The following is a 25,761-nucleotide window of genomic DNA, read 5'->3' as shown; positions in this document are numbered from 1 at the left end:
GTTTATTTAAAGAGCTTTTATCTCTTTTATGAGATGTTACATGCAAAAGGTTCCTTAATTTAAAAAAAAAAAAGCACGAAAACCACAGTGAAAAAAAATTTATTAAAAAAAATGACAAGTTCAAATCAAACCAAGATAAAAAGTTTAATAGCTGTAGGGTTTTTCTTTCTATGAAGGAGACAAAAGACCTGCATCATGGCACAGACAAGACAAACATTTACTGAGGAGAAGTTTGATGCACGAAACAAACGGAAGGCTGCATGGACGTTGAGCACGAGTCGCAAACTGACCCCATGTGTGACTTAATGTATTGAATGACCTTCAGCTAAAAGATTTCTAAATACTTAGCAATCCAAAATTAGCAGCAATAGTTCATTAATCTCAGTAAGCTACCACTCAGTTCTTCTTCAATATTTTGTATAAAAATAATGGAATGACAACGGAACACAATGTAGTAATTAAAAGTTGTAAATATTTCTTTGCTTCATAGATCTACAGTATGTTCAGAGTGATTTGATACACCAAAACAAAACTTTTCAACATTAGCAGTGCATGAGAAGAAACTATTCCAGTCAGATATCAAGCCCACCAATTCTGTGTAGCACTTTGCTATCCCTTCCAGTGAAACCTAAAGCATTTCTGTGAAATTTACTCCTGGGAATGAACAGTTTCATGGTTTAAGAAAACAGCTTCAATTACTGCGCAAGAAAGGAAATTAACAAATAGAACTAGACAGGACACATGCAATTTTAGCAAATCATAGAAACTGCAACTGGATGGAATAGTGAATTACATCTAAAACAACTCTGCTGAGTCCATGTGAAATAAAAAGTTGGGTAGACAAGTGGGCAACACTCGCCTTCATACACATAAGCACACCTGCCATATAATTTTTACTTCCTACATTTTCTATAGTCATAATAACAACCACATTTTGGTATGAACAAGTTCCCTTTTAATGCAGAAATTGTACTAACAGTTAATGAACCAAAGTTGAATGTGTCAGTCAGAAAACTCACGGTATCATACACGTATGTGTAATGAATGCGAGCCAGAATGTGAGGTCATGTTATGAGGTGATCCATTTTCAGAATGTGAGGTGTCTCTCGGATATCTGTAGTATTGCATTTATAAGGATAATAAATTAATTGCATAGATCATCAGACCTTGGGCGTGTTTTCCGAACATTGGACGGAAGAGTTAAAGGATGCGGACACAGTACCAGCTGTGAACAGCCATGAGACCTACTGTAGTTGGTTATTGCCTGTGAACCTTGTACACAAACTGAATCTACATTGCTCTGGCAGGATGAGGTAAGTCAAGGTTTTGAACATATATTTCTCTAACATTGTTCCCAACTGCTTGGGGCACAACTGTAACAATGCGTCTGAACCTAGCACACATGATTCATTCATGATAAGGAGCAATGTTCATAAAGTGCCAACATTTGTGACACAGACAGAACGGAAATGTCTTTAAAAACATTAAAGCCTCTTTGACATCAACGCTGAAACCAGAACGACAGAAGTATGCAAACATACAAACAAATCACTATTTCCAAAAAAAAAAAAAAAGCTGAAAACATCTATTTCTCACTATTTGAAGCACATAACACACTATCAAAAATAAAATCAAAGTTTCTTTGAAAAATAGGATCAATCTTAAAAGTATTAAAAAAATGAATTAAAAAAATTTAAGAAAACCTTTAAATAAGAGATGTAAAAAAACAACAACATGAAAGTGAAAAACAAAAATGCAGAAATAAATGCAAACACACAGCAATGGCCAATATTAAAGCATCACTACACTGGCCATATCAATCCACCTAAATAATGTCTTCTGAAGATATAACAGGACAGAGCCACGCTTTACCAGTTGATCTCCATATCTATGTAATAACAACTCCATACTCTAATAACAACATCTAATTCTTGCTTCAGAAAATACATTTTTGGGGTTTGTTGGGGGGAAGATTCAGGCTCCCGTTGTATAAAAGGGATGTGTGGGACAAAAAGCAAACACGGCAAAACATAAAATTTCTATGTTCAGACAATGTTGTCATTAAAATAACTGAAGCATTACTACACTGATGCAAGGAAATCAAAAGAAAGCCTAAATAAATTTAATTCTCTTATGTACAGGCAGCTCTGAGTGAGATGTGATCCCTGTTATGCAACTTTGGATTTCATCAAGCGGAGCAGCTCAAAGTGAACCAATATTTAGAACTTTCTGATAATAATCTCTGGAATGCTTTAAATCTACTTAGCTCTTTTTAAGAAGTCTTCTCTGTGAGATCTCACATGAATGAGCATCATCTCTACTTTATCTTGTCTTTTGTAATCTTCTGATTGTCTGAAGCTTTGTCGGGATTGTTGGAACTATAAATTATTTGAGAGTCAAGTGCCAAAAAAAATCAGCAAAAGCTCTCCAGGTACGGTTTCGCACCCGATAAAACTTGCTGCCATTTCAAGAGAAGCTAATGCAAGCCAGCACCGTATCGGTCCAAAATATGAGTCACTGGATGACTTCAGTTTGTTTTTTTGAGCGTTCTGTATTCATATATTTGCACCAATCAATCAAAGTAGGACACGTGAAGCTAGAAACACACCGAAACAAAGAATTATGTACAAAAAGGCAGGTTCAAAGCCTGAAAGTATCAGAAAAAAAGTGATGTAAAATCAGCATATTTTACAACAGGTCAAAACAAAACATGACTCAAAATGAAACATGGTGTTGCAATGTTCTTTTCCTGGTTTCATTCTAGCTCCCCGGAGTAGTGTTACTGTAGAAAAGAAAATGAATTCATGTTCAAAAAACGTGTAGTGTGTGCGTGTGTGTGTATGTGTGACTTTTTTTTTCTTGACTGTTATCAAAATAGATGCTCCTCATTCTGTTCTTCCATTCCCCATTGCCTGCCATCCTCCAGCCTTGTTTGTTTGGAGTAAAAGAGTTTGTTTTAAAATATGAGTTTGTTTGTAGAAAATTTTTTTTTTTTTTCTTCCTTTTTTCTTTTTTTTGTCCGTTCTGTGTAACAGTCCATGTTCCTCCCGAGTGTCTGGCGCATTACGTGTAGAGTCACTGTGCTGAGTTTCAGCACTCGAGGCCCCTTTGAGAGTCACTCAGGCTCCAGTGGAAGATCTGACGCAGGGTGACAAGATCAGACAGTTAGAAACGAGAGCTACAGCTGCACTTTTTTGCAGCAGCACCACTACAGCAAAACAAAAATGTTTTCAGACTAAGCGATGATCTAAACCCACCTCTGCCACCTCTTCACTTGTTATGCTGGTAGGAGTAGGTTGTGTGTTCTGTGGGTGTCTCTATGGCAACAGGTTGCTGGACGGCACTTTCCTGTGAGGAAGGCAGCAAAGATTAAATCCATGAGTGATTGCTTCACATAACATTTTAGTGTCACGCTTTTCCGGTGAGAGAAAACAGAGGTCATTACCTCAACTGAGATGTTGGTGGCAGGCACTTGGGTGTACTGGGGGATGTAGGTCCCCTGCATAGATGTGTTTGCAGGCATATACTGCAAGAGAATGGAAATAAGCTTGTAAGACATGAAAATGAAAATAAAGCTGCACTATACAAGATTTATGTTGTTCTGTTGTTATGTTGTACACCTGTCTTTATCAGCCTAAATTACAAAAGGCATCTGCCAATGCAAGAAAAACACCCCACCCAATTCATGCTGTATAATTCACCCAATTTGTGCAAAAACAATTATAGTTATCTCCACCCAACAGATTTAGCAACGGATGCGGAAAAGTAGTGAATGAAACACTCAGGAAAAGCTGAGATCATTGCTTTTCTCATCCGTCTGGTATCATCTTGTGTAATACAATTACAGACTGCCCAGTTTTGGTAGACATGAGTGTGCTTTGTGCAGCTGACTGACATCACCTCACATGACTTTTGCATTTTCAAAAAAAAAAGTTGCTTTCCGCTGTACTGACTGTGCCACTGCTGCCCATGGAGAGGTGGCTGAGCTGCTGTGTCAGGGGCCCCATCATGGAGGTTGGCTGGATGGACATGGTGTGATCCATTCCTGGCGTCAGGACTGCTCCCTGTGGAAAAACATACACTAGTGTCAACACTTGCCTTTTAAGGATATGGCTGGCGATTTTCTATATTTTGATTATTGTCAACAAATCTCATGTGCCAAGCCCAACTAATAATGAAATGATCTACTTAAAAGTATTGTGCGTGTATCTCAAGTCTGATATATCTTATTTGTCTGTGCTATAGAGCTCTGTTGTGTCTATTTAAAAAAAAACTATTAAAAACGTCAATGAGCCACACCACTGCACTTTGCTCCGAAGAGAGTGATTATGGTAGTTTGTTTAGAAACGGCTCCAAAGACTATTAACAGCTACCACAATTTCAGTCTCAGGAGATCAGCTCCTTGTATGGCAGACGCCACTGTGTACAGAGCTTCACTAGCTTGTGCTAAATGGCACAACATCTTTGCACTTCATTGTAAATTTCCTCAAAGAACTTCAGTACAAAGTCAAGAGGTTGTGATATGTGGCACAACCCTCTAGTGAAGCTTTGTAAGCAGAATCGTATGTTGGACAACAACAAAGGTCTTTGGCACAGAGGAGTACAATATATCAGGCTTTGGATACTTACTCAATACTAATGTAATGTAGGATCAGTTTATCACTGGTTTGGCTCTGCACATGAGCTTTGTTGACAGTAAGAAAAATATAGGAAATGGCCAGCATTATCCTCTCAGATAAAGATACTGTTAGTCATATAGATAGTCTGACAGAATGTTAAAAGGTTTCTCCTGCACCAAATGTAGGAAAGAGGGCCAAAAGCTTTAAGATTCAAGATACTCACTGTGGGCGGCATAATGTATGACTGGTGATGTATCCAGGATGGGTTGTGTACCTGCAGAACCAAGACACAAGTGTACCAAGACACGATTACATAATATAAACAAGTTCTATCAATTTTTAAAATAGGAAATGCCTCATAAATTCAGCTGTATTGTAAAGCCTTTTTTAAAGCAACGTATGCTTCACAATGAAAGGATAGTTAAGTTCAGCATCTTAACTAGCATTGACGGTCTGAAACCCTAACCTGGTAGGTGGACACAGGTGAATGCATGTATGGGGAGAGGGAGGTCGGCCCAATCATCCGGTTTGGGGCAATGCTGTAGGGGGAGGAGTAGAACCTGCAGAAAGAGACACAATGTTATTAGTCACCACAACATGATCCTGCTCCCTCTGGAGTACAAGAGCTATTTATTTTTAATGCTGGTACTGACCCGTTCTGTAAGGCTGTGGTGGGGTCATATGTAAGGGTCATTCCTCCCTGGAGGAAAAAGATAAAGGAGGGTGTCATTGTGAGGATGATCGATGTATTATACCACAAGCCTCAAGCGATGTTGCATAAGTAAGACGAACAGTTTTCACAGGAGTCATGAATGAAGAAGAAGAACAAACTTAAAACTTACAGTCTCTCCATCTCTCATCCAGGTTCGGCCGTTCTGCAGATATTTTCCCTGACTCTGACGCTTCTTCTGGCCTCCATCAGCAAATTTACACAACAAGGGCTCTGGCGGCACTGGACCAGAGGATTTAAGAAAAAAAAATCACATTATATGAAAGATTATATTCTGTACCATAAATGAGATTATTTTCTTCAACTGGTAATTTGTTTTAAAGATGCAAGGTCCAAACATGTATCATCTCAAACAAAAAAAGGAAACTCACCTGGAACTCCAGGTGGAGTCTTGATATATTTTCCATTGAAATGTTGGATGATGGCCTCACATTTCTCTGTTGACTCCATCCTGCAAAAAAAAGGAAAATCTATGTGTTTATAAAAGCAAACATTGTGTTTAACAGTAGAAGGTAACAAGGTGTCACTGCTGTGTCCCACTTGAATATGGAACAATAATGCGGCTGTGGCTCTGGAGGCAGAGTGGGTCATGGATAAAAGCACTGTATACAAATGCAGCCATCCAAATAGTTTGGCTAGAGCGTTGTACCCATACTGGCCACCAGAGGGCTCAGTCACCATGATTAGTACAGTCAAAATATACCTTCAGCACTGACTACTCTAAATCTGGAAATTTTCTTTTTGTTTCTGAATATTTTCTTCAATTCACACAAGGCTACACTATAACTAATCAAGTTTAAACATCTGTACTAAATCACTTAACTAAATATCCAAAGTTTATACCTGGCAAAGCCCACTCCTCGGCTGGTTCCGTTGGCGTCACGGAGGATGCGAGTGGAAATGGCCTGGCTGAAGGGCTTCAGCATGTTCTCCAGCTCCTGCTCATCCATGGACAGCGGCAGATTGGAGATGTATAAGTTGGTGGGGTCCTGCTCCTGTTGCTGAATGCAGAGGAGTCAAAAGAGGATTAAAAAGATGAAGACAAGGAGCAGAAAGAGCCATTCATTTCACAACTGTGGCATTATAACCGGAGCCCTTCAAAAATCAAGAGCCATACAAAAGCTGCATGAGGGAATTTATGTAACCTTTTAAAAGGAAGTGTGTGAGATTTCTGATATTTTGAAGGGTGTCAAGGGGAGGACATTAGACAGTTAAGAAAACAGTCTAAGAGAAAGGGTAGAGGGGTTTGAAGCTGAAGGCGCATTTCATTTTGGCCCTGTGTGAGAAAGTGAGCTGCATGGATGAGTTCAAAGGAGAAAACAGATATTCAGAGATGGTGGAGATAGTGCTCTGGCTGGACTTTAGCTGAACTTCTCCCTCATTTTGACTATCTTTATCTCCTCTACTTGAATTCATCCTCTCTCATACTCTATCATCCAAATGTTATTACCAAAAGGGTAGAAGATAGGCCCATTGTGTGTGACCAGCCTCTTAAAGAGAGTGAACATGCAGGATCCAGGTAATGTGATATCAAAGCATAATTAAATTTCAAATGGCTCTCCATCCATGGATGATCTAAAGCCATTATGTGCTCATGCTCAGAGCAGAATCACAGCAACCATGTTTTGGACAAAGACCTTTGGAAATGATCTGAAGAACATCTAAAGCATTGTGCTATTATCTTCCCACGAGGCAAACATTATCATCCCGTTTCCTATGTCATGGTAATAATATGTCGCTTGCATTCAAGCAGTTATATTCATGTGTTAATCCTGACCTTGAGTGCAGGCACAGAGGCCGGCTCTGTTGGCTTGCATAAATCTGACAAATTATGCAGCTATTCCAAATCTGAATTTGAAATTATTAGAAAACAACCTCAAAGAAACTCTTAAAACGCCAGTTTCATTTTATGGTTTTGAACTATTTTGTAGGCCTTTTTTTTTCTTTTCTTTGCCGCCTACTCAAACAAATTTAATTTGACCAACAGTATCTTGTAAGATAACCAATCCGTATCACCCTCTAACCATTATGCATATTCATTATCTCAGAGTGCAGATGTGATTAAAAACCTGTAAATGTAGCGTGAATTAATTTCCATCCCATGAATAATGCATGTATAATCGCTGCGACCTGCGGTGAAGGTGATTTCTCCTTCACCTCCCTCTTCCTCTTCCTCCTTCACAGCGAACGAGTGATGAAGCACGCACCCACGAGAGCGAGCAGAGAAAAACCCACTGTGGATTTCAGCCGCGAATGAGTCAGAATGAGTCAGAGAGAAATCTGACGCAAACATAAGCCTTGTTGTAAACCCGGAGTGAAGGGGTGAGTGAAATCAAGTTATTTTGTGAGCAAGAAGCCATATGAATGTCAGTGATCCAGCTTAACGAGAGATCAGCTTTCCCAGGGTGTCGGTGGCGTGCGTGTGTGTACTTGTGAGTGTGTGTCATAATCTGGTTGAGGCAAGGCTGGTGGAGTGAGTGCGTGATTGTCAAGTGTGCTGTATGTGTGTGTGTGTGTGTTGACAGGGCGGGTGGCTGGGCATAGGGCCCTGCTGACTGGGGAGCTGCTCAGACACTGAGTCAGATGCCACCAGGGAGAACAGACAGGTCCTTTGTGCGAAGCGCAGGCCCTGGGACACACTCCCCCAGCACCACCACCACTATGAAGCATGACACACACATGTACCTGTGTGCATCCATGGACTCTTTGATTGTGCACACACATATTCTACAGTGCATTAATGCCCATAAATATACTGATTTAAGCATACACCCATGTGCACCGCCCAGCAAACACACGCACGCGCGCACACACATACACACAAACTGTGGCTTAATTGGCTTATTTTTGGGAGCCATGGCTCATATAACAAGAACGGAAAAAAAAACATGGGGAGAAAGGAAGATAGAGAAAGAGCTTGAGACAGCTTGAGAAGGGACATTTATAAGAAGCAGATAAGGCAAGGCGTAACCTTCCGCTGCAAGGTTAATGATTCATCATTAAATTTAAAATTAATTATTCATCCTTTAACTTTCTGCTGAGCTGCTGAGTCACTGTCACAATGTCTTGTTCGTGCGCTGAGAATTTAACTCAGGCCAACAATCTGAATGAAACTGATACCAAGTAGTAATAAATAAACCCACCAAATATTGACATGTCGAGTGGAGCTCTTACCTTGGCCATCTGAGCCTGCACTCCACCCGCCTTCAGCGCCGTCACCGCCTTCTGAGCTGAGGCTGGACTGTCAAAGTCAACAAAGCCATATCCTGCAGGGACAGACACACACATAGCAAGACATACAACTTATGACAATGAGATATGCACACCACAAGATTCTATGGACGCAGGCGTGTAATTTGAACTCCTGAAGCACTCACAGGAGAAGTGTCCGAGTCTAAAGAGACTGACTGTCAGCTAGGTCTTGGCTGTGTTTCTCCATGAAGGAAAGCTATACAGTTATACTACACTGTCCATTTTATGTCACACACCTGTTATGGTATTGTGTGAAGCTAAACACACAGTAAACATTTGGCGATCGAAGCAAACAGCTTTATTGAGGGAAGTGTATCAGTAATGTGTTGATCCTTTCGACTGCAATCTGTAATTTTTCACACTTGCTAACTACAGCAGAGATGACAAATCTATCTGGTGTCATGCTTCTGACGTTATTTCACCTCTTTGTTGTTGATATGCAGCGAAAATATCATCAACTGACAAGATAAGGTGTTAATGAATACATTCTCTTCTAGACAGACACGATCCGAGAAAACCGAACATTTCTCATTAGTTAAGTATTGAGTCTCCAACCATGATACATGAATTTCTTTTTCTTGTTTACAATAAGATGCAGGCAGTTAAGTAAACAATATCATGGATTTCAAATTTTCAGATTGAGATTTATTGACTCAAGATCATAGTTGCATGGTATGGAGTATAGACAAAATTATACAGTACATCATGTTGTAAATTACTTAAACAAGGGTGGAACATTCTACAAAAAGGTACCTAATTTACAAATATCTTTTGGCTGATCTGACTGTAATAAAATTAATAATAATATATTTTAGCGTAAATAATACTTTAGCAAAATACTTTTCCCATTATTACTCATTATGCTTACATAATTCTAGCATTTTAACAAAATGTGATATGAATCTCCCAGACAGTTATCATTACAAAGATTGCAGAACCTGTGATTCCAATCCATTTCAACCTTGCATATAAATAAATATATAAGTCTTTCAGATGACCTTGGAAATTCTGGCGCTATTAACACTTGACCACCCTGATGAAGGCAAGATAGCCAAAAATGAGTTATGATATCGGTAATTCTGGCTTTCATATAACAGGTACTTTTCCGATATAAGCTCCTGTTAACTCCATCTCCAACAAAAAGATGTACTGTACGCCAATTTTTTTTCCCAGGTTGGCGAAGTCATGACCCGCCCTACTCTGCCTCTGATTGGCTGGTACTCATTGCCTTCGTTGGTTGGGTTGGTTAGGTTTAGGCATGAGGAGTGAGATTGGTTGGGGTTAGGGTAAGAATATCAGGGTAAGCCCTTCAGAGGCAGAGTAAGGCTTCATCATCCTGGGAAAAAAATATTGTGTACTGTACATACTGGTATACCTTTGAGCTCACTTTGCCACATCTGTACTGAATCTACTCTCAACTGATCTTTCAACCTCTGCTCAACAGTTCGTATCAACCAGCTGATGCCTTTATTTCTCACCTTTGCACTTGTTGGTGGTCTTGTCGAGGATCGCCTTGGTGGATACTATTTTCCCATACCTGAAAAACAGCAAGGTTCACACTCAGGAATCATCCTTAAATTGTGAACTGAAAATAATTACTTGTTTACATTGACTATTAGCGATGCAACACTGCTGAGGCAATGTGGTTTCTCTGTAAACACACCCCAAGAGTTTGTGCTCCATGATGATTGAATTATAATTCACATGACAGATTCAGTGCAATAACACTGAATACAATTACACCATCTGATAATAAATGATGTGCATAGGGAAATCCTGAGAGAGGGGATGCGACATAAATTAAATGAAATAAGAGTAATGTCCTTTGGGTTTCTGTATGCTGGAGAGAACTATAGATTTTCCATTTTTTATTCATTCCAGCTCACACACAGATGTCAATAGGGATCATACCTCAAGGGGAACGTGACATGAAAATATGGTAAAAATAAATGTCTCTGCTGCACTTTCACATTGCTTCACAACGCACTATCGATATGAAAATCCTGCATCATCTATCCATCTGGCCAGCTATACTGTAGATACTGCAGATGCATAGGATAGGATCTGGCTCAGGCAAATGCGTCTGTGCGGCAGAGTGTCTATCGGTTCCCATCTCTCGAGGCATGTGCATGCAGTGTAATCTGATATGCCTCTCCTTGGCTGTCCTGTCCAATGCTGGCTCACAGCCACACTCTCATTCTACTAACCAGCTTCTCTAGGCATTGCTCTACCTTCCGCTGGGTCTTAGTGCCCCTCAAAGTACAATCCAGCTCTGATCCAGTGACACTGCATTTCATCTGGGCTAAAATACATTTTATTAACAAGGATTAAGTGATGACCAGCTAAAATTGTTATCTGACATTTAATCTGTTGGATTACTCTGAATTGGAGATGAAATTGATTCTTTTAAATTACTTTTTTTGATTACTCTCCCTTTAGAAAAAAAAAGAAATCTGCACATATTTATTCCTGTACTGAAGTGGTTTATAGTCAACTGTGAAGATGATTAAGTTTTTACTGAAATATCCAAGAATTCTAAATTATTGATTTGGACAATACAACAATTGACTACACTACTATATTTTGGAAATATAAAAACAGGATACACATATATTATAGGATACACAGTGTGTTCCCATTTTACTCGTCTTAATTTAGTTGTTAACTTATCTGTCCTCAATGCAGAGCAATGCAAAAAGCTTAAACAATCACTGGTTTAATCCTATAATAGTTTATCATCTACTTCAGTTCACATCATGTACCCAACTCTTGATTCTGAGGACTTTAAGAAATAACTTTCAACTCAATTAGTTTTAGCAGTATCTGATATCTTGTTAAGCTCTATTCTTATGTCTTTTTATTTGTGTTTATACCCTAAAAGCAACAATTCTGTATAGATGAAGCTGCTTTGACTTCTTTTCTAACCAAAGTTAGAAGTGTAACAGACAGACGCTGTCATGTGTTATAGTCATTTATCTAATCCAAACACTTTGCAAACTCCATCCAGTGTTGGTTAAGTGAAGGTCTGTTGTATTATGCATTTGAGCCTCTATATAACATGACTATTTCATGGTGCATTTCTTATTCCAAGCCATAGGATGCCACCCACTGCACTGAGTGGATATGCCAATGTCTTCTTCTATTTTCATATGCATCATTACTGTGGATACACAGCAATCCAACCAGTCCAGTACGTCACATTATGACTAGTCTTTTAAGCTGTGAACTCTGCTTGCTGCACTTCTCTGCTTACACAGTTGAGATACCCGTTTACTAAATTGTGCTCAGAGGTCTCGGACTACATGATGCAGAGCGAAAAGAGGGGCTGGAGACTCAGCCATGTGTGAGAGAGCACAGCATCCAGAGTCAAGCCCAATGTCCATCCATGGTCAACCACCAGAGACGGACCAGGGCAAGAACCAGAGCCACAGTGAGGCACCCAGAGAGACAACTGCAGGGGCCGGAGATGGGGAATCAACCCCCCATCCCCTCCTCTCATCCCTCATTCCCTACACAGTACATCTCCGAGCTTGCATACAACAACTCTCTGTGTAGGGGGGAGGGGAGCTTCGGGAGTGTTGTGTCCTGACAGAATGCACACATTTACTGTTCAAACTTTATTAAAGTGAGTCTAATCCCCTCCATGACTTGTCTTCCTGCTGTTTTACAACCTCATCTACAAGCATTTTCCGTATTAAGTATTATTGGATACATTATCCTCTCTCAGTCTAGTTTAACTGAGAATTACACTGGCTTTAATGTGCTCTGCTAAAAGGCAAATTTCATGCAGTGATTTTATCTACTCTGTAAAAGCAGAAATATGAGAACTACCCCCACAGAACACCACCTGACACACAAACCCTGAACTCCATTCACTCCTCCCCCTCTGATTCTCTCCATCCACATCCACCCCCCCCCCCTTCATGCCATTGCCCTTGTTTGTCTTTCCCTTTCCCCTGGGCTCGCCGTTTCCTGTAGGGTTGGGCAGCCTCATGTGAGCCATATCTTCCAGACAGCTGTAAAATAGCAGGCCTCTCCCTCCCTCTCTCCCTTATTCAATCTCTCTAGCTCCCCTTTCCCTCCTTTTCTCTCACTCTTCTCTTCTCTCAGATTTTCTCTGCTCCTCTGGTTCTCATCACCAGGCTCCAGTATTCAATTAAGAGAGCCCAGATCATTTATCTCAGCCCCTACTTGTTTTGATGTCTACCACTGAGGGCCTAACAAACATATTGGATGGATTGGTTGATGCTGTTGTTTGATGTCAGGCTATATGCTGCCCACAACAGTTTTTTTTTAAGACTCACTCTGATGAGAAACATAGCGTGGTATTTAATAGTACACAATATGACTTTGAATTAGGACAGTCTCATTGTAATCATATTATGTGATGATAATCTACAAGCATAATTAACCTATAGTTCATATAGGTTAAACGTCAAGGGAGTAAGAGGAGACAGACAAAATTAGTGTGAGAGAGGGAGACTAAACATTCTGTACCTAGTTGTTGGAAAGTCTGTGCTTAGCTGTGCCAAACTGAAAGGTCTTAGTTTGCAGCCCAAATGATTGTTGTTTTTTCCATAAGGCCACTAAATGATGGGCCTTAAAAACATGTGGATGAAAATGTGGCTCTCTCCTCTGTTCCAGAAATACCTTCTAAGGTGTGCTAAAGCACTCATGTGTATTTCACCTGTTAGAGAGTCATCCATCTACTTTATTTGCTAATGTAGTCATGCAATCCTTAATACCTTTAGCCGGCCAACAAGCCATCGCCCATCTATCCATTCACCCATCACTCTGTTCTATCTTAATCTGCTCTGCTCCTCTAACCTGGTTCATGTGCGCAGGAGGAAGCCAGAGACAGATTTATTGGGTGTGCATGTAGAGGTTGGAGAAATTGTTTTTTTGGGTGACTTACGGCTGACAGAGTTTGACCAGATCCTGGTCTGTGGTTCCTGGGTGGAGGCCACGGATGTACAGGTTGGTTTTGCTCAGCTGCTCTCCCCCACTATTGCTGCTGCCATTGCTGATGGTAGAGGTGGTGGTGTTGCTGTTGTTGTTGTTGTTGGGGCTTGGAGGAGCCATCTGATGATTGGAGGGGGACACATACGTCTGCTGCAAAACAAATATAGGGCATAGTCAGATTTGGGATGGTGCAGTCATGCTGGCACAAAGTAGATTCAAGGTTAAATGTAGAATTTATTGTCTCCATATATTTTATTCAGTATTCAGGGGAATGAAAATGTGTTCCCTCAGTGTTACAGTGTGCACAATAACAGATACACTATAAACAAGTTCAGAGATAATGAAGTGCAAGTAGTATTTCTTATTTAGCTCCATGAAATTGGATCTATATACACTGATGTAGTAGGTAACTGCGTATAAGAACGGTCCACTAAGTGATTTACTATAACTGCAGGCTGAAGAGAAGAAAATCAATTAAGGACACAATTAGCCAGAACAGGACAACAGTGGCTGGTTAACCTAATGACATGGTGTCAAAACTACCAAATTGGGGCCATAAAGTCACAGCTAGGATATCAAAAGCAATTAAGCTGCTTCGTCTGACTTGGCAAGTCAGGTGAGATAAGATGAAATGAGAGAGAAAAAAAATGCGTGTGAGGAAAAAATCGAAAGTGAAATATGATACAATATGTGAGACTGCAGAATGCACCGTAAGCAGAATGTGCAAAAACATGCACATATTCATGTTAAAAGGTCATACAGAAAGATTAAAAGGTGTACAGAAAGTATCTTTGTATGTGGGTGTGATGTGTAGACAATGTACTGCAGGCTCTGTATATGACCTGGTTTAACAGGGGTAGGAATCATAAAAATCCCCAACTACAACGTTACACAGATACTTCAAACATTAACTGTTAAAATGAACCAAACTGTTGTAGTCTCAAGAAGCAGTCAGCAGTGATTTACTCTCTCCAGTATAACTTGCTTGGTTGGGAGATAAATAAATTGTGGCCCTATAGTCAATGTTCACTATCAGTCTGCACAAAAATGGAGAAAGACTGAAAATATTTTGGAATATTAAGTATAATCCGGTCTTTAATGTTGACTGGCATTGGCACTATAATAATATAACATTTAATATTACTAATACCTCTATGCCAATTGAATCAAATCAAAATTGGGATTAATATCTTAACAGACTAGCTGTTATTAACATTTAGACAACATGTCATTGGGGACTTCAGCTCAGATATTTCAGACAATACTTCTTTGTTTGCAAGATATTTAAAACCATTTTGCAGCGATACTGACCTTACCTTCACTTTTTTTTAAACATATATTAGTGATGGCTGAGACATGCTGCTTTTGGCAGAAATGTGAACTGTACAAATGTATACCATACATGAGTACTACATGCTTTGCTTATCTTGTGAAGGCAAGTGAACCCTTTCATAAATGTAAAAACAAAGCGTATAATATTAAATCTAGCTGGAACTAAAGTGGCTGAGCTACATTATGCTGCAAGAGAGGCTTTTATGTTGTGGGTTGAAGCTGGAAAGGTTTTGAGAACAGTTTTCATTGGGAGTTCCAATGAAAACTGTTCACAGTGAGATCTGTGGATTATCCACAGAAACCAGGACATTGTTTCTGGAAAGAAACTTTTATATTGGGTTTTTCAAATCGATTTTTTTCAGCGCTTTGAACAGCACAAACCATTTCCATTCACTGCTATTGTCTTGGGAAGATGACAGAAATCTTGAAACCTAAACTATTTGCATGGCTACATTCCCCTAAATGTATTTTTTTCATAAGAATTAAGGTCACATATTTTTGCAAATCTCTCAGATGACTGTATATATTAACAGTGTCAAAAATTAAATGCTCTGGGTTATGTGTTTGCACATAAATTTCACTTCTCCAGAACGGATTTCTTGATCAGGCTGTTAATTATGCCCCCCTCTACACTGCTAATGTATGAAAGGAGCAGTATGCAGTGACTTCGCTCCCAGTGATGCTGTGAGCATGTTATCATGTGTGCCATGATATGTTCAGCATAAAATGTATCCACAAATAAGGCAGTAATAAGGAATCTTAAATGTATGTGCAGTGTTCATATGTAGCTAATGCACTGGTAATCTTATGTGGCAGCTGTTTTCATCAGATGTTTGTTTCTTGACTAATCTTTTAGTACCATGGCTCAGAATAAACTGAATTACATTGGTTTGCAAGTAAAATGCTGGCTAAGTTTGGCCTTGGTGTTGCCTCCCTCTCAGTGCTGGAGAAGGAGGAACTGTTTGATTAGTTAGGGTCACCAGGCCTGGCCCCCGGGAACAATGGGATGGCTTGTTTGACACCACAAGGTCAGCACCGGACCACCAGCTTATTAACAGAGAGGGAGTTGTCAAAAGACTGCTGGAATCAAGCTAATTATGACCTCTCTATTTCTCTCTGCTGTGGATCTGTTCTTGGCAACTAGTATAAGACTATTAGGGATCATCACATTTCACGAAAGTGAAACAGAATTTTTAAAGTTTAAACAGTGGTTTTACAAGTGAAAATAGGATATAAAAGCTTTAAACTAGATCTGGATATTGCAGTATTGTGTTTGCAATGTTACAAAACAAAAGTCTGAGATTCAGTGATTCAAATCTGGTTTGGATGTTGCAACAGGAGAAAAAAAAAATGCTCAAAACACCCAAATATGCCTGGGCAGAAAGAAAAGATAAATCAACCAATGATGTGTGCGCCAACGAACCACAACCAATCAACAAAGCTTCAACTAAATGCATTTTCATTGGTCAACAGTTCTGTCTAAAATTGGTAGCACGGAAATTTGTTTTGTTTCACACAAATAAAGACAAAACACATGAAGGAAATATAAACTATGCGTGAGGGTGTGGTAGAAACCTGTCATGGCTTATATGAAAACCACATCCAAAAGACAAACAAAAGGTGAATAATAATATATTATCAATTAGTGTACCCTGCTAGGCTTGCTAATAGTGGGATAGAAATAACTTTTACTTTTATTTTAAATTTTCTGTTGGAGAATGAGCTTCACTTTTAAAAGATTAATATTAAGTCCTTGAGAATATGGCATGTTTTGTTTTCCTTATTTATAAGCTCCAAAGTGTTAATGATACTGTTATTAAAACAAGTAATTTTGGTGTCTAGTGGTCAATAAATACTAGCTATGACCACATTTTTGTTATTTTCTATTTCATCAGAATTTCTAAAAAGGTCATGTCAATTAACAAATTCAAAATTTTGATGGACAAAGACTGAAACTCCTCCAGACCTGGACTGTCTGATGAAATGAGTAGAGGTATATGATGGCAGCTCATAAAGGCCTAGTCCTTTAGATTCTTCGTAAGCCATGTTTCAGTAAGAACGATCACAGAAAACTCATGATTTAAGGAGGATAAATAATGTACCAGCTGATCATAATTTTAAGGTAGAACCGAAAATAGTTTACATTCAACTGGAAATGATTCTGTCAAGCAGTTGAATTATAGTATTCACAAGAGGAAATGTTAGTAGCTGAAAAGAAGTTAATATCAGGGTCAAAATATGTATCATGACAAAAATTTCCATCTCTCTTAAGTTCAAATGGATTAAATGGAAATGTGATCATAGAAATGGAAATGGGATAATAGGAACATTAGCAGTTAAATTAAGTAGATTTAATGTTTGTTATTACTTCGTCTGTAATTTTTGCGATGTGTCATACTATATTAGCTCACTACAAGGTGCTCCTGTATTAGTTTTTTCTCACTGCAACATTATGTTACATGCACAAATTAAATGTTCTGACACATTTTTAACTATGTTCAACATAAAGTTTATTACTCTTGGATAAGATGTATCTTGTTCTTTGTCTTTAATAACAAAACTTTAAGCCCCTCAGACATGGAATGTATATGCCAGTATATAGCCTACTTCAAGTAAAGTAAACCTTAATGGGCAGGACACAATAAAAATTGACATCATTAAAGATGCATGTTAAGCACATACAATAATGTATGTGTGCAATATGAATGCAAGTTTCCCTAGAACAAGGCATTTTAACCTAACTGCTAAACTCTGAACACAGAAGAAATGTGTGCTCTTATTACGTATTGACTTGTATATATATATATATATATATATATATATATATATATATGTATAATGCAACATCCTTTCAGACAATACTAACATGAGCAGCAACACCAATTCTTTCACAAGCTTATTTGTATCCCCACTATCCAGCTGACTTATGTTTTGGATCCAGCCTTCAGAACATACCCCTTGTCTTTTTAGTCAAGCTGAGAAAATCACAGTGACTCACAGAGCCTATTCATCTTGGTCCTCTTCTCTAATCTCCCTCTCTTCTTTAGCATCAATAGTACGCTGTTTGTTTTTCCACAATCACAGCCTCTTCCTGTGCTTTCCCATGCCTTCACTGTAGGCGTGCCGAACAGGCTATCAGGAGGGATGCACCTGCAGAGGCCTGGGGAGATAGGATCTGACGGGAGACCGAGTCCGGGCCCGAGCCTGGCTAGTGAGGCCTGTCTAATTGGGATCTGAGCTTGTTAGCGGAAAGTGCTAATCCCTCTCATGTGCTCTCCAGTCAGAAGGTAGTGTCTCATTAAGACCGCTCTGCTAGGCTCCTTCTGAGAAAAGGATGGCAGTGAGTCAGATCCACACCTACTCCCCCATCTGCCCCCGCACCCAGCTCCAGGTGTTTTGCCACCCATGTAAGGTAAAACCAAATGTGCTGGTGCAAAGTGCAAACACAGGCAAATATACATGCAGAAGAACACAAATGCAGTTAGGAAGGGAGGGTCAGAGAGTATGACGAGAGTCTTAAATAAGACTGCATATCCTCTCAGTTAGCTGGTTGCTAAAACTTGGCCTCCTGGCATATTACTGATTTCTCTCCTACTTGTTACTCTTCAGTCCACAGTCGCCTACATATCTGTTTGCACTGCACCTTACATGCATCACATTGTCATCTCAGAGCATTCCTTACATTCCTCTGTAATACAAACGTTTGTCTCCCTCTCCTTGAGGTGGGGGGGTGTTGGGTTTAAGATTAGGGTTCAAGCTGTCATTGTTAAATTGAACCACATTCCTGGAGAAACCTTCTGTGCACATACAACACACGCTTATTTACAACTGAAAAAAATGATATTTCAAAATCAAGAGGCAGTTATTTTTACAATCTGCCTGTGACCAATGGACGCTCAGTTGCTTCCAGCCACTGTTAGTAAAGCACACAGTCCTCACATCCTATAACTATCACAGTTTATGCAGTTAGTAGTTGCAGGAAGATGAGAAGAGCTCTTTGTCTCATTATTATAGTTGTGCAAGCAGTATAACTACAGTAAGTGGCCTACAGCATGGTGCAGAGAGAAGAGGAGCACTCCAGGCAGCAACTGAAGACTGATGAGGTGATTACAGTTGGAAGGAGCAAAGGTGATGCCCACAGGGAGCGCAGGTGACTCAAGGACTTTTTCATCCGAGAGAGAACAATGAGCGCTAAGTGAGGCAGGATGTATGCCTTCAACTCCATAGTAATAGCAAAGATGTGAGCCTGATTATCTGACACTTGAACGCTATAGCCCTCAGGCAACACGAACCTTTTTGGTGTCTGTGATACTGTGGATGTCAGAATAATCGTCCCATTTAGTTCTTTCATTTATCTTTATCCTAAGAAAAGCATATAATTACCCACAAAGTCCAGTGACAAATAATTACATTTGTCAAAAAATATTAATTATTTGAATATTGTTTAAAAATAAAATAAAATCGGATGCCCTTTATCCACATAATGGTGCAGTAGCATTTCAATAATGCAAAGGAAATCTGTTAAAAAATAATCTATATATTGCTAAAACAGCTAATGTATGCTATGCAACAAGTACATGTTTACAAATACATATTCTATCTTTAATAATAAAGAAATGTCTCAAATGTGGAGTCCTACCTGTTTGGTATAAGAAACCTTCAAAGGCACAGTGGAAAAGATCATAGTGTTACAGACTTAATCTCTTTATATTATATTTTTGCAGCTGCAAGAAAAACTGTGCAATGTGGGAAGAAACAGAAAGGAAAAGTAATGAAAATCCTTGGCGTCCTGTGGTTAAAAGGTGAGACTTCTCCTTGCTCTCCTCCTGACTCAATCCAGTCCCATTAAAATACACCGGAAAAATGTTCACAGGAGCTTGAAAAAGTCTGTTTTAAATAGGTATCAAGCACCCTGAAGAGAGCAGAAAGTAAATTCTTAGGACGTCAGTTACGGAGGAATGTTCAGGCTCTCTTCTCCATGTGAACTGAACCACTGACAGACAAGAAATCAAGGTATGTGAAACACACAGGGGAGAAGAAAAAAAAAAGGCCGGGGTGGGGGTGGGGGGAGTGTTAATCGAAAGCAGAGGAAAAGGGGGGAAATCTCTTAATCCTTTTCTTTTCTCCGCCCTTTTTCTCGTAGTAAAAGACACAGACCAGGGGTTACCACTTGACGCTGGATTTACAAGTCCTCCCTCTGTGTGACTTTGGCACTCTAACAATCTGAAATGTGTAAAGAAAAAAAAAAAAAAAGGTGTGTGCACGTCTTCTTTCAAGGAAAAGGTTTGAGTTTGCAGAGCCCCTCTTGAACTGAACACATTGTCTGAATCCAGGATTCCAGGAATTCCAGGTCATTAATCTGAGCAATCTGAATTCCTGCCAGCCGTGAGGCAGGGAAGGGAATAACACAGGGAGAAGGAAGGAGGGAGGTGTTTGATTTCAGTTTTGTTCAAACGTTATTCAAGAAACGCTGAGAGTCAGGCATCAGCATATCCATACGCCATTCCAGTCACACCTTATCAGCAATCTTTTAAAGACAGGTTTTGGCATTAACCTTGACAATTTCTTTAAGAATCAGCCCTCAAAATGCTCTCTTGAGTGCCATGAATGACAGTTTAAACTGTAGCTGCAAGCAATCATGTGTATTATACTGCACATACCAGAATTTAAAAAGGAAAAAAATCTATACAATCTTCACAGAAAAGATGGTTGCACATACATAAGAATGGCACCACATGAATTATTCATTTGAGGAAGCAAGTTAATCAGTATTAGATCTTATATACTGTCCCAGCTCTGTGGTCATATTGCTCTACAGCTAAGCTGAACATCCCATATAGCCACATACAATGTGGTAATATTAGACATGATTCATGGGCTCTGTAACTTTCCTCTTTTCCATAGTGCCATGCAAAACCCTCTCAGTCATCATTAGTAGGATTGAAGGGGTGGGGCATATCGTTACGCGTAAAAGAGAAAAAAAAAACTTTGCCAACTTGTGGTTAATTCAATGAAAACATTACCTAAGTGAAGACGCAGTTAATTTAACCCCAAAGAATTTCTATTAAAGTGGAATATAATTAGCCTTTATTAGCTGGTTGTGAGCCTTACGAGCATCTACAGCACATTTGTAAGCTGCGCTCTTATGTGCTGGCGAGGTGTAGGAAGAGAACAGCGACCGTATCCGAACAAACGAAACTGTAGTAGTAATCAACGGGAAACAATGTAACGGGCCCACTGTCCATTTATAACAATGTGGCGACACCATCAAACAAGCCGACAGCAAAGGTTGCAAACAGCAAGTAAGAGAGTTTAAAACGTCGCCTGTGATCCACTTTCAAGGACACTGCAGCTTAAACAGCCGAGCAGCTTTTAACTGGAGCTGAGGCTGAGCTCGAACAACACCGCATCGAGAAATAAACTCGGTATTCCAGAAAGAGAGGACAGAAGTAGTGCTGTGGTGTTGCTATTTACCTTCTTGTTGTTTTTGACGGGGTAGCCGTTGTATGGGTTGATTCCTGTCCTTGGCGGCACAGAGAGCAGCATTTTTACACGGCGCTGTGTCCGGAGGAGCGGAGAGCCAAGGCAGTCAGCTGACGTCAGCCAGGGAAATTCAGCCAGGAACAGCGGTAGTGATTGGAGTCGCTCTTCCCAGCACTCTGATGTGCCCCACACACTACACTGGCTATGTGCTCATGTGTTATATCTGACTTTATCTACCGGCTTCATGCCCCACAAAACCTACTATGATAACACAATTTACTCATATACAGCTATAAATTCTGCTATAAAAGTGGCAATCCAAGTCATCCAACTAACCCTATAGGATTTAGGATTTGGTGAAGAAAAGCAGAAGTGTAGTTTACATAGGGTTTGACTGATATAAGATGTCAATATATGTATCAGAGCAAGGAGTTGGATTGGTGATTTTGGGCGCTTTCTGCAAAAGTAAGCATGTTGCCCCTTGAGTACCCTCTGCCCTTTAGGTCAATCTTTTTAGCAGCTGGTTTTTGTGTCAAACTAAATGAGCTTCAGGTCAAGAGGCAGTGATGCACCAGAAGTGAATAGCACTACTACTATTTCCTGTGTAGGGCGTAAACACTCACTGTGACCTAGAATAACGTTTACTGTAATAAGCATAGGTTTACAAAAATGGAAAAACTACTTCCTGTCCTGATGTGTCATATTCTTCCTTAATTCCAGAGTATTTTTGGAGGTTAGAAAGCCGTACCAATGCCGACAGCTGTTAATGGCTGTTAATGGTTAAAGTTATCTCAGAATATATTTGTTCATAGTATATTTTTTAAGACAAATAGAGATGCAAGAGACCTAAAATTATACAGTATTAGTGTTTAATAAACTCTTGTGCTATGTCCTTGTTTTAATCCAAGTTTTATTGAATCTGCCATAAAGGATAATTCAGGGTATTTTTCAGCTAGATCTTTATTTTTACAGTTTCTGCCATAATGACATTTTAATGTTCAGTGCTTAGTTGACTGTAGAGCTTTGTGCAGTTCCAAGTCTTGAAAAGCAATGTCCTCCCATTCGTATATGCAGGACAGGTTCACTTCCAAAGAGTGATACAACCCCTCCAGTTTGAGCCAATGCCATCTGGGTGACATTTCACAGTTAGATAAGTCAAGACGTGGCAGGCACCAGAAGCAAAGTCTCACCTGTTGCCCAAAAAGGATAAAGCCAGCCCCGGTCACGTGATACTGAAAGGAAAAAGAAGCCTAATCCTCAAAATGAGTTGTCTTACAAACTCAAATGTCACATCCTTGTCTTCCTTTCTGGCCATCTTTGTTAATTGTGACTCCAGTTAATATCTATGTATATGTATATCTCCGTTATATTGTATATGGTATCTCCTTTACATTGACCATTTCTTGTTAAATTACTGTATCTCCTAAGATTTTTTAAAGGGGTTAAAAAACTTCTAAACAGCATTTAGACCAACATGGAGCACTAGAAACTCTACACTGAAATTTAAACAAATTACATTTATTCATAATTAGCAGCTCTTTGAAGATCCCTGTAGACATCTTAAGATATATAAAACATTCTGCTTTAAATAGTAATTTGTGTCTAATATGTTTTCCCACAAAAAGTTCAATTGTCTATTTAACATTCTTAAAATCACATCTACTTCTTCTCTCTCACTGGAAAAAAATCAGAATCTATGAATATGCAAATCATTTTCATCTCAAAAGTTTAACTGCTGGACACAAGATGTCTCCTACTTCACTGAAAAATCCATTCTCAGTGTATGTTCACTGGAGGCTTCAAGTTTCCACTTCACATTTGTGTAAACTGTGTACTGGACCACGATCAGCTCCAAACTAGATGTCATGTCACAAATCCTGCTTGTAAAGTACGTGCCTTAAACTCTGATTTAAGGTGAGCACAGAGAAACTTTCCACTTGCAGCAGATTAATGTGAAAACGATAGAAGTCTGCCTTTAAATGAAGAATAAACGAAAAAAAAGTAAAAAAGTGAAACCAAAATGTTATGTACACACTTTATACGTAGCTGTTGTGATCACAGAGGAATCCCTCAGCATATCAGATCAGTATTCAATATTCAATCTAATATTTAGAACATAATTGCAAGGGGAGTAAAATACCTGATCTAGGAGGGCAAATCAATTGAATACATTTTGTCTTTGCTGTGCTAAGATCTACAGTGATAAGAGACAATCATTAACTTAAATGTCCTAATTTTGTTACATTAAGATGATTACAGAATAAAATAATGTTACAAATCAGACACAGTTGCGATCAAAGTGATGTAAGTTATGTGAGCGTAGTGTATCGTCTGTGAAAACCTCAAAGTAAGGCTACGCTGAAAATACACCTGATATTTGATATAATGTTTTACTTGCCTATAGTGTACATGCTTTTGTATATTCAACTTCATCACTTCTTATATAATGCTAATAGTCAACACTGCAAGGTATGATTGAGTCTATCTCTACAGTTTTCAATTTTCAGTTTTCTGGATCTGATCCAAATTTACAAATAACTTGAAAAATAGGGTAACTAAGTCAAAAATATCTTGTATCCCTCTGCATTTCCATCACTTGTCATCCTTTTAGACAGCTCTCATCATATGAATAAAAAAAATAAAAAAATGTTTGTATCAACGGAAGTTGCTTGGCAACTAAATCCCCTGACCCTTTTGCCTTGTCTTGCGTACCCTGACTGATTAGCCCTCAAGTGTGTAGAAAACGTATGCAATTGTTCATTCAGCCATACAGTGTGTTCTTTCTAGCTGTGGCATTTGCATATTACATCTGCAACTGCAAAACTCAGCTGCACAGAAAGGCAGAGGACAGGCCTGTATACTTATGTTGATCTACATGCACAAGGGATTTCATCCTGATTTCATCATGACGGTCTAGTCAGACAGACGGGAGAGGCTCAGCCGAATTCATAATCTCTATCTCTCTCTCGTCCTCTATTTCTCTGGCTCCCACACGCACGCATGTACTCAGTGTCAAAACTTGATGTATTGGTTGCATTTGCATAAAAATAACATTATTCTGCTTTGCCATTATTCTCTCCAGCTGAATATTGACACTTTTTCGATTGGACCCTTTCCAGACCACAATTAGGTCACCCAGAGTCGTCCACTCCCCCCCGTTTCAATCTATGTGATGTTTTGATATGTGTGTGCAAGTGTTCAGCCAGATGGGCTGTGAGTTCCACAAGAGCTCAAGGACAGTTTGGGGAGTGACTCAGTTAACAGAGTGCCCGAGCCAAGCCAACACACACTGTGAATTCACCAGTAACGGGAATAGTGGGGCCTGTTGGGAACTGCGGGTTTTTGGATGGGGTTTCCTCCGCTAACAGGCAGAAATATCTGTAATCGTATACTGCAACAGAATTTCGTTAATCAAGCGGTTTAATCTAAAATAATCTAGAGTTGAAAAGTGTGTGTCCTGGTAGAACAACCTCAATATTACGTGAAATAACAACTGATTTATCTGCAAATCTAAGACTCCTGTGAAAATGTGAAGTTGAACTTTGTGTTGGACTGGGACTCTCCAGTGAGTTGTATGGGGGAGGGTTGCAGATGGGGGAGAAGTGAGGTGGGGAGGAGGGGGGGGGGTTAGGAGAACACAGGCTGCTGGTGCATGCTCGACATTCCTCAGGTGTTGTCAGCATAGCTTGCTCAGTAATTACCTCTCTGTGAAAACATGCACAAAGCCACACTTTACCAGCAAGCTGTTGGGGGAGGGGGGGGGGGGGGGGGGGGGGGTGTCAGAGACAGATGGGAGTACATTTATATTTACATTTAGGTATAATATGAGCTGGATTGGTTATTTTTTTAAAAAGAATAAGTGTGCCAGAGGAGAATTTGTTGAAAAATTACACACATAGCACATACGCAGCTACAGATGCAGAGTGTGGCTGTGTGTGAGAGAGAGAGAGAGAGAGAGAGAGAGAGAGAGGGAGAGAGAGAGAGAGAGAGAGAGAGAGAGAGAGAGACGGGGCCTGATTTATGCAGCAATCCATCTTCTCTCAAGGATATGGGCAGGTTGGGTAATGATGCAATGTAGCCAAGCAGACCTCGGTATGTGAATCTAGTGGTGGTGTGATAGAGTTGCATAGATGTTGGTCAGCCATCACACACAGACTTTTTTATTAACTTTACATACAGGGAGTAGATTCTTGTGATCCTCCCTCTGCGTGTTGTTTTTCATCATTCATCTTTTTTTTTTTTTTTTTATTGAGTCAGATGTCATCTCTTTCATCATTGACACTACTGTCACAGAAGAAGCAGGTTCTCCCTGTCTGGGAACGCTACCCCCACCCTTCCCTCTCCTCTCCCTCCTTTTGCCCTGCTCTGTCTCCTTGGCTGACT

At 39.6% G+C, this 25,761-nt stretch overlaps 1 protein-coding gene across 2 annotated transcripts; it reads right to left on the bottom strand.

The window, feature by feature from the left end:
• Positions 1-1,707: 1,707 nt before the first annotated feature.
• LOC122982804 (RNA-binding motif, single-stranded-interacting protein 2-like) lies at positions 1,708-21,605 on the bottom strand. 2 transcript variants are annotated; one of them, XM_044352377.1, is made up of 14 exons: positions 21,370-21,605; positions 13,517-13,713; positions 10,080-10,138; positions 8,524-8,615; positions 6,193-6,350; positions 5,721-5,800; positions 5,462-5,571; positions 5,273-5,319; positions 5,086-5,179; positions 4,843-4,893; positions 3,954-4,064; positions 3,446-3,526; positions 3,258-3,348; positions 1,708-3,138 (listed from the first exon to the last, which is right to left on the bottom strand). In XM_044352377.1, the coding sequence occupies exons 1-13, from the start codon at positions 21,439-21,441 to the stop codon at positions 3,271-3,273; spliced, it is 1,230 nt and encodes a 409-aa protein (XP_044208312.1). In that variant the 5' UTR covers positions 21,442-21,605; the 3' UTR covers positions 1,708-3,138; positions 3,258-3,270. The 2 variants fall into 2 exon arrangements, with proteins under 2 accessions (XP_044208312.1, XP_044208313.1); XM_044352378.1 differs by lacking the exon at positions 21,370-21,605 and adding an exon at positions 19,535-19,859.
• Positions 21,606-25,761: the final 4,156 nt, after the last annotated feature.

This window comes from Thunnus albacares, chromosome 5 (assembly GCF_914725855.1).
Source record: "Thunnus albacares chromosome 5, fThuAlb1.1, whole genome shotgun sequence".
In the NCBI taxonomy this organism is placed as follows: Eukaryota; Metazoa; Chordata; class Actinopteri; order Scombriformes; family Scombridae; genus Thunnus; species Thunnus albacares.
Note: the sequence above shows the minus strand (reverse complement) of the source record. Positions and strands in the feature narration are given on the sequence as shown.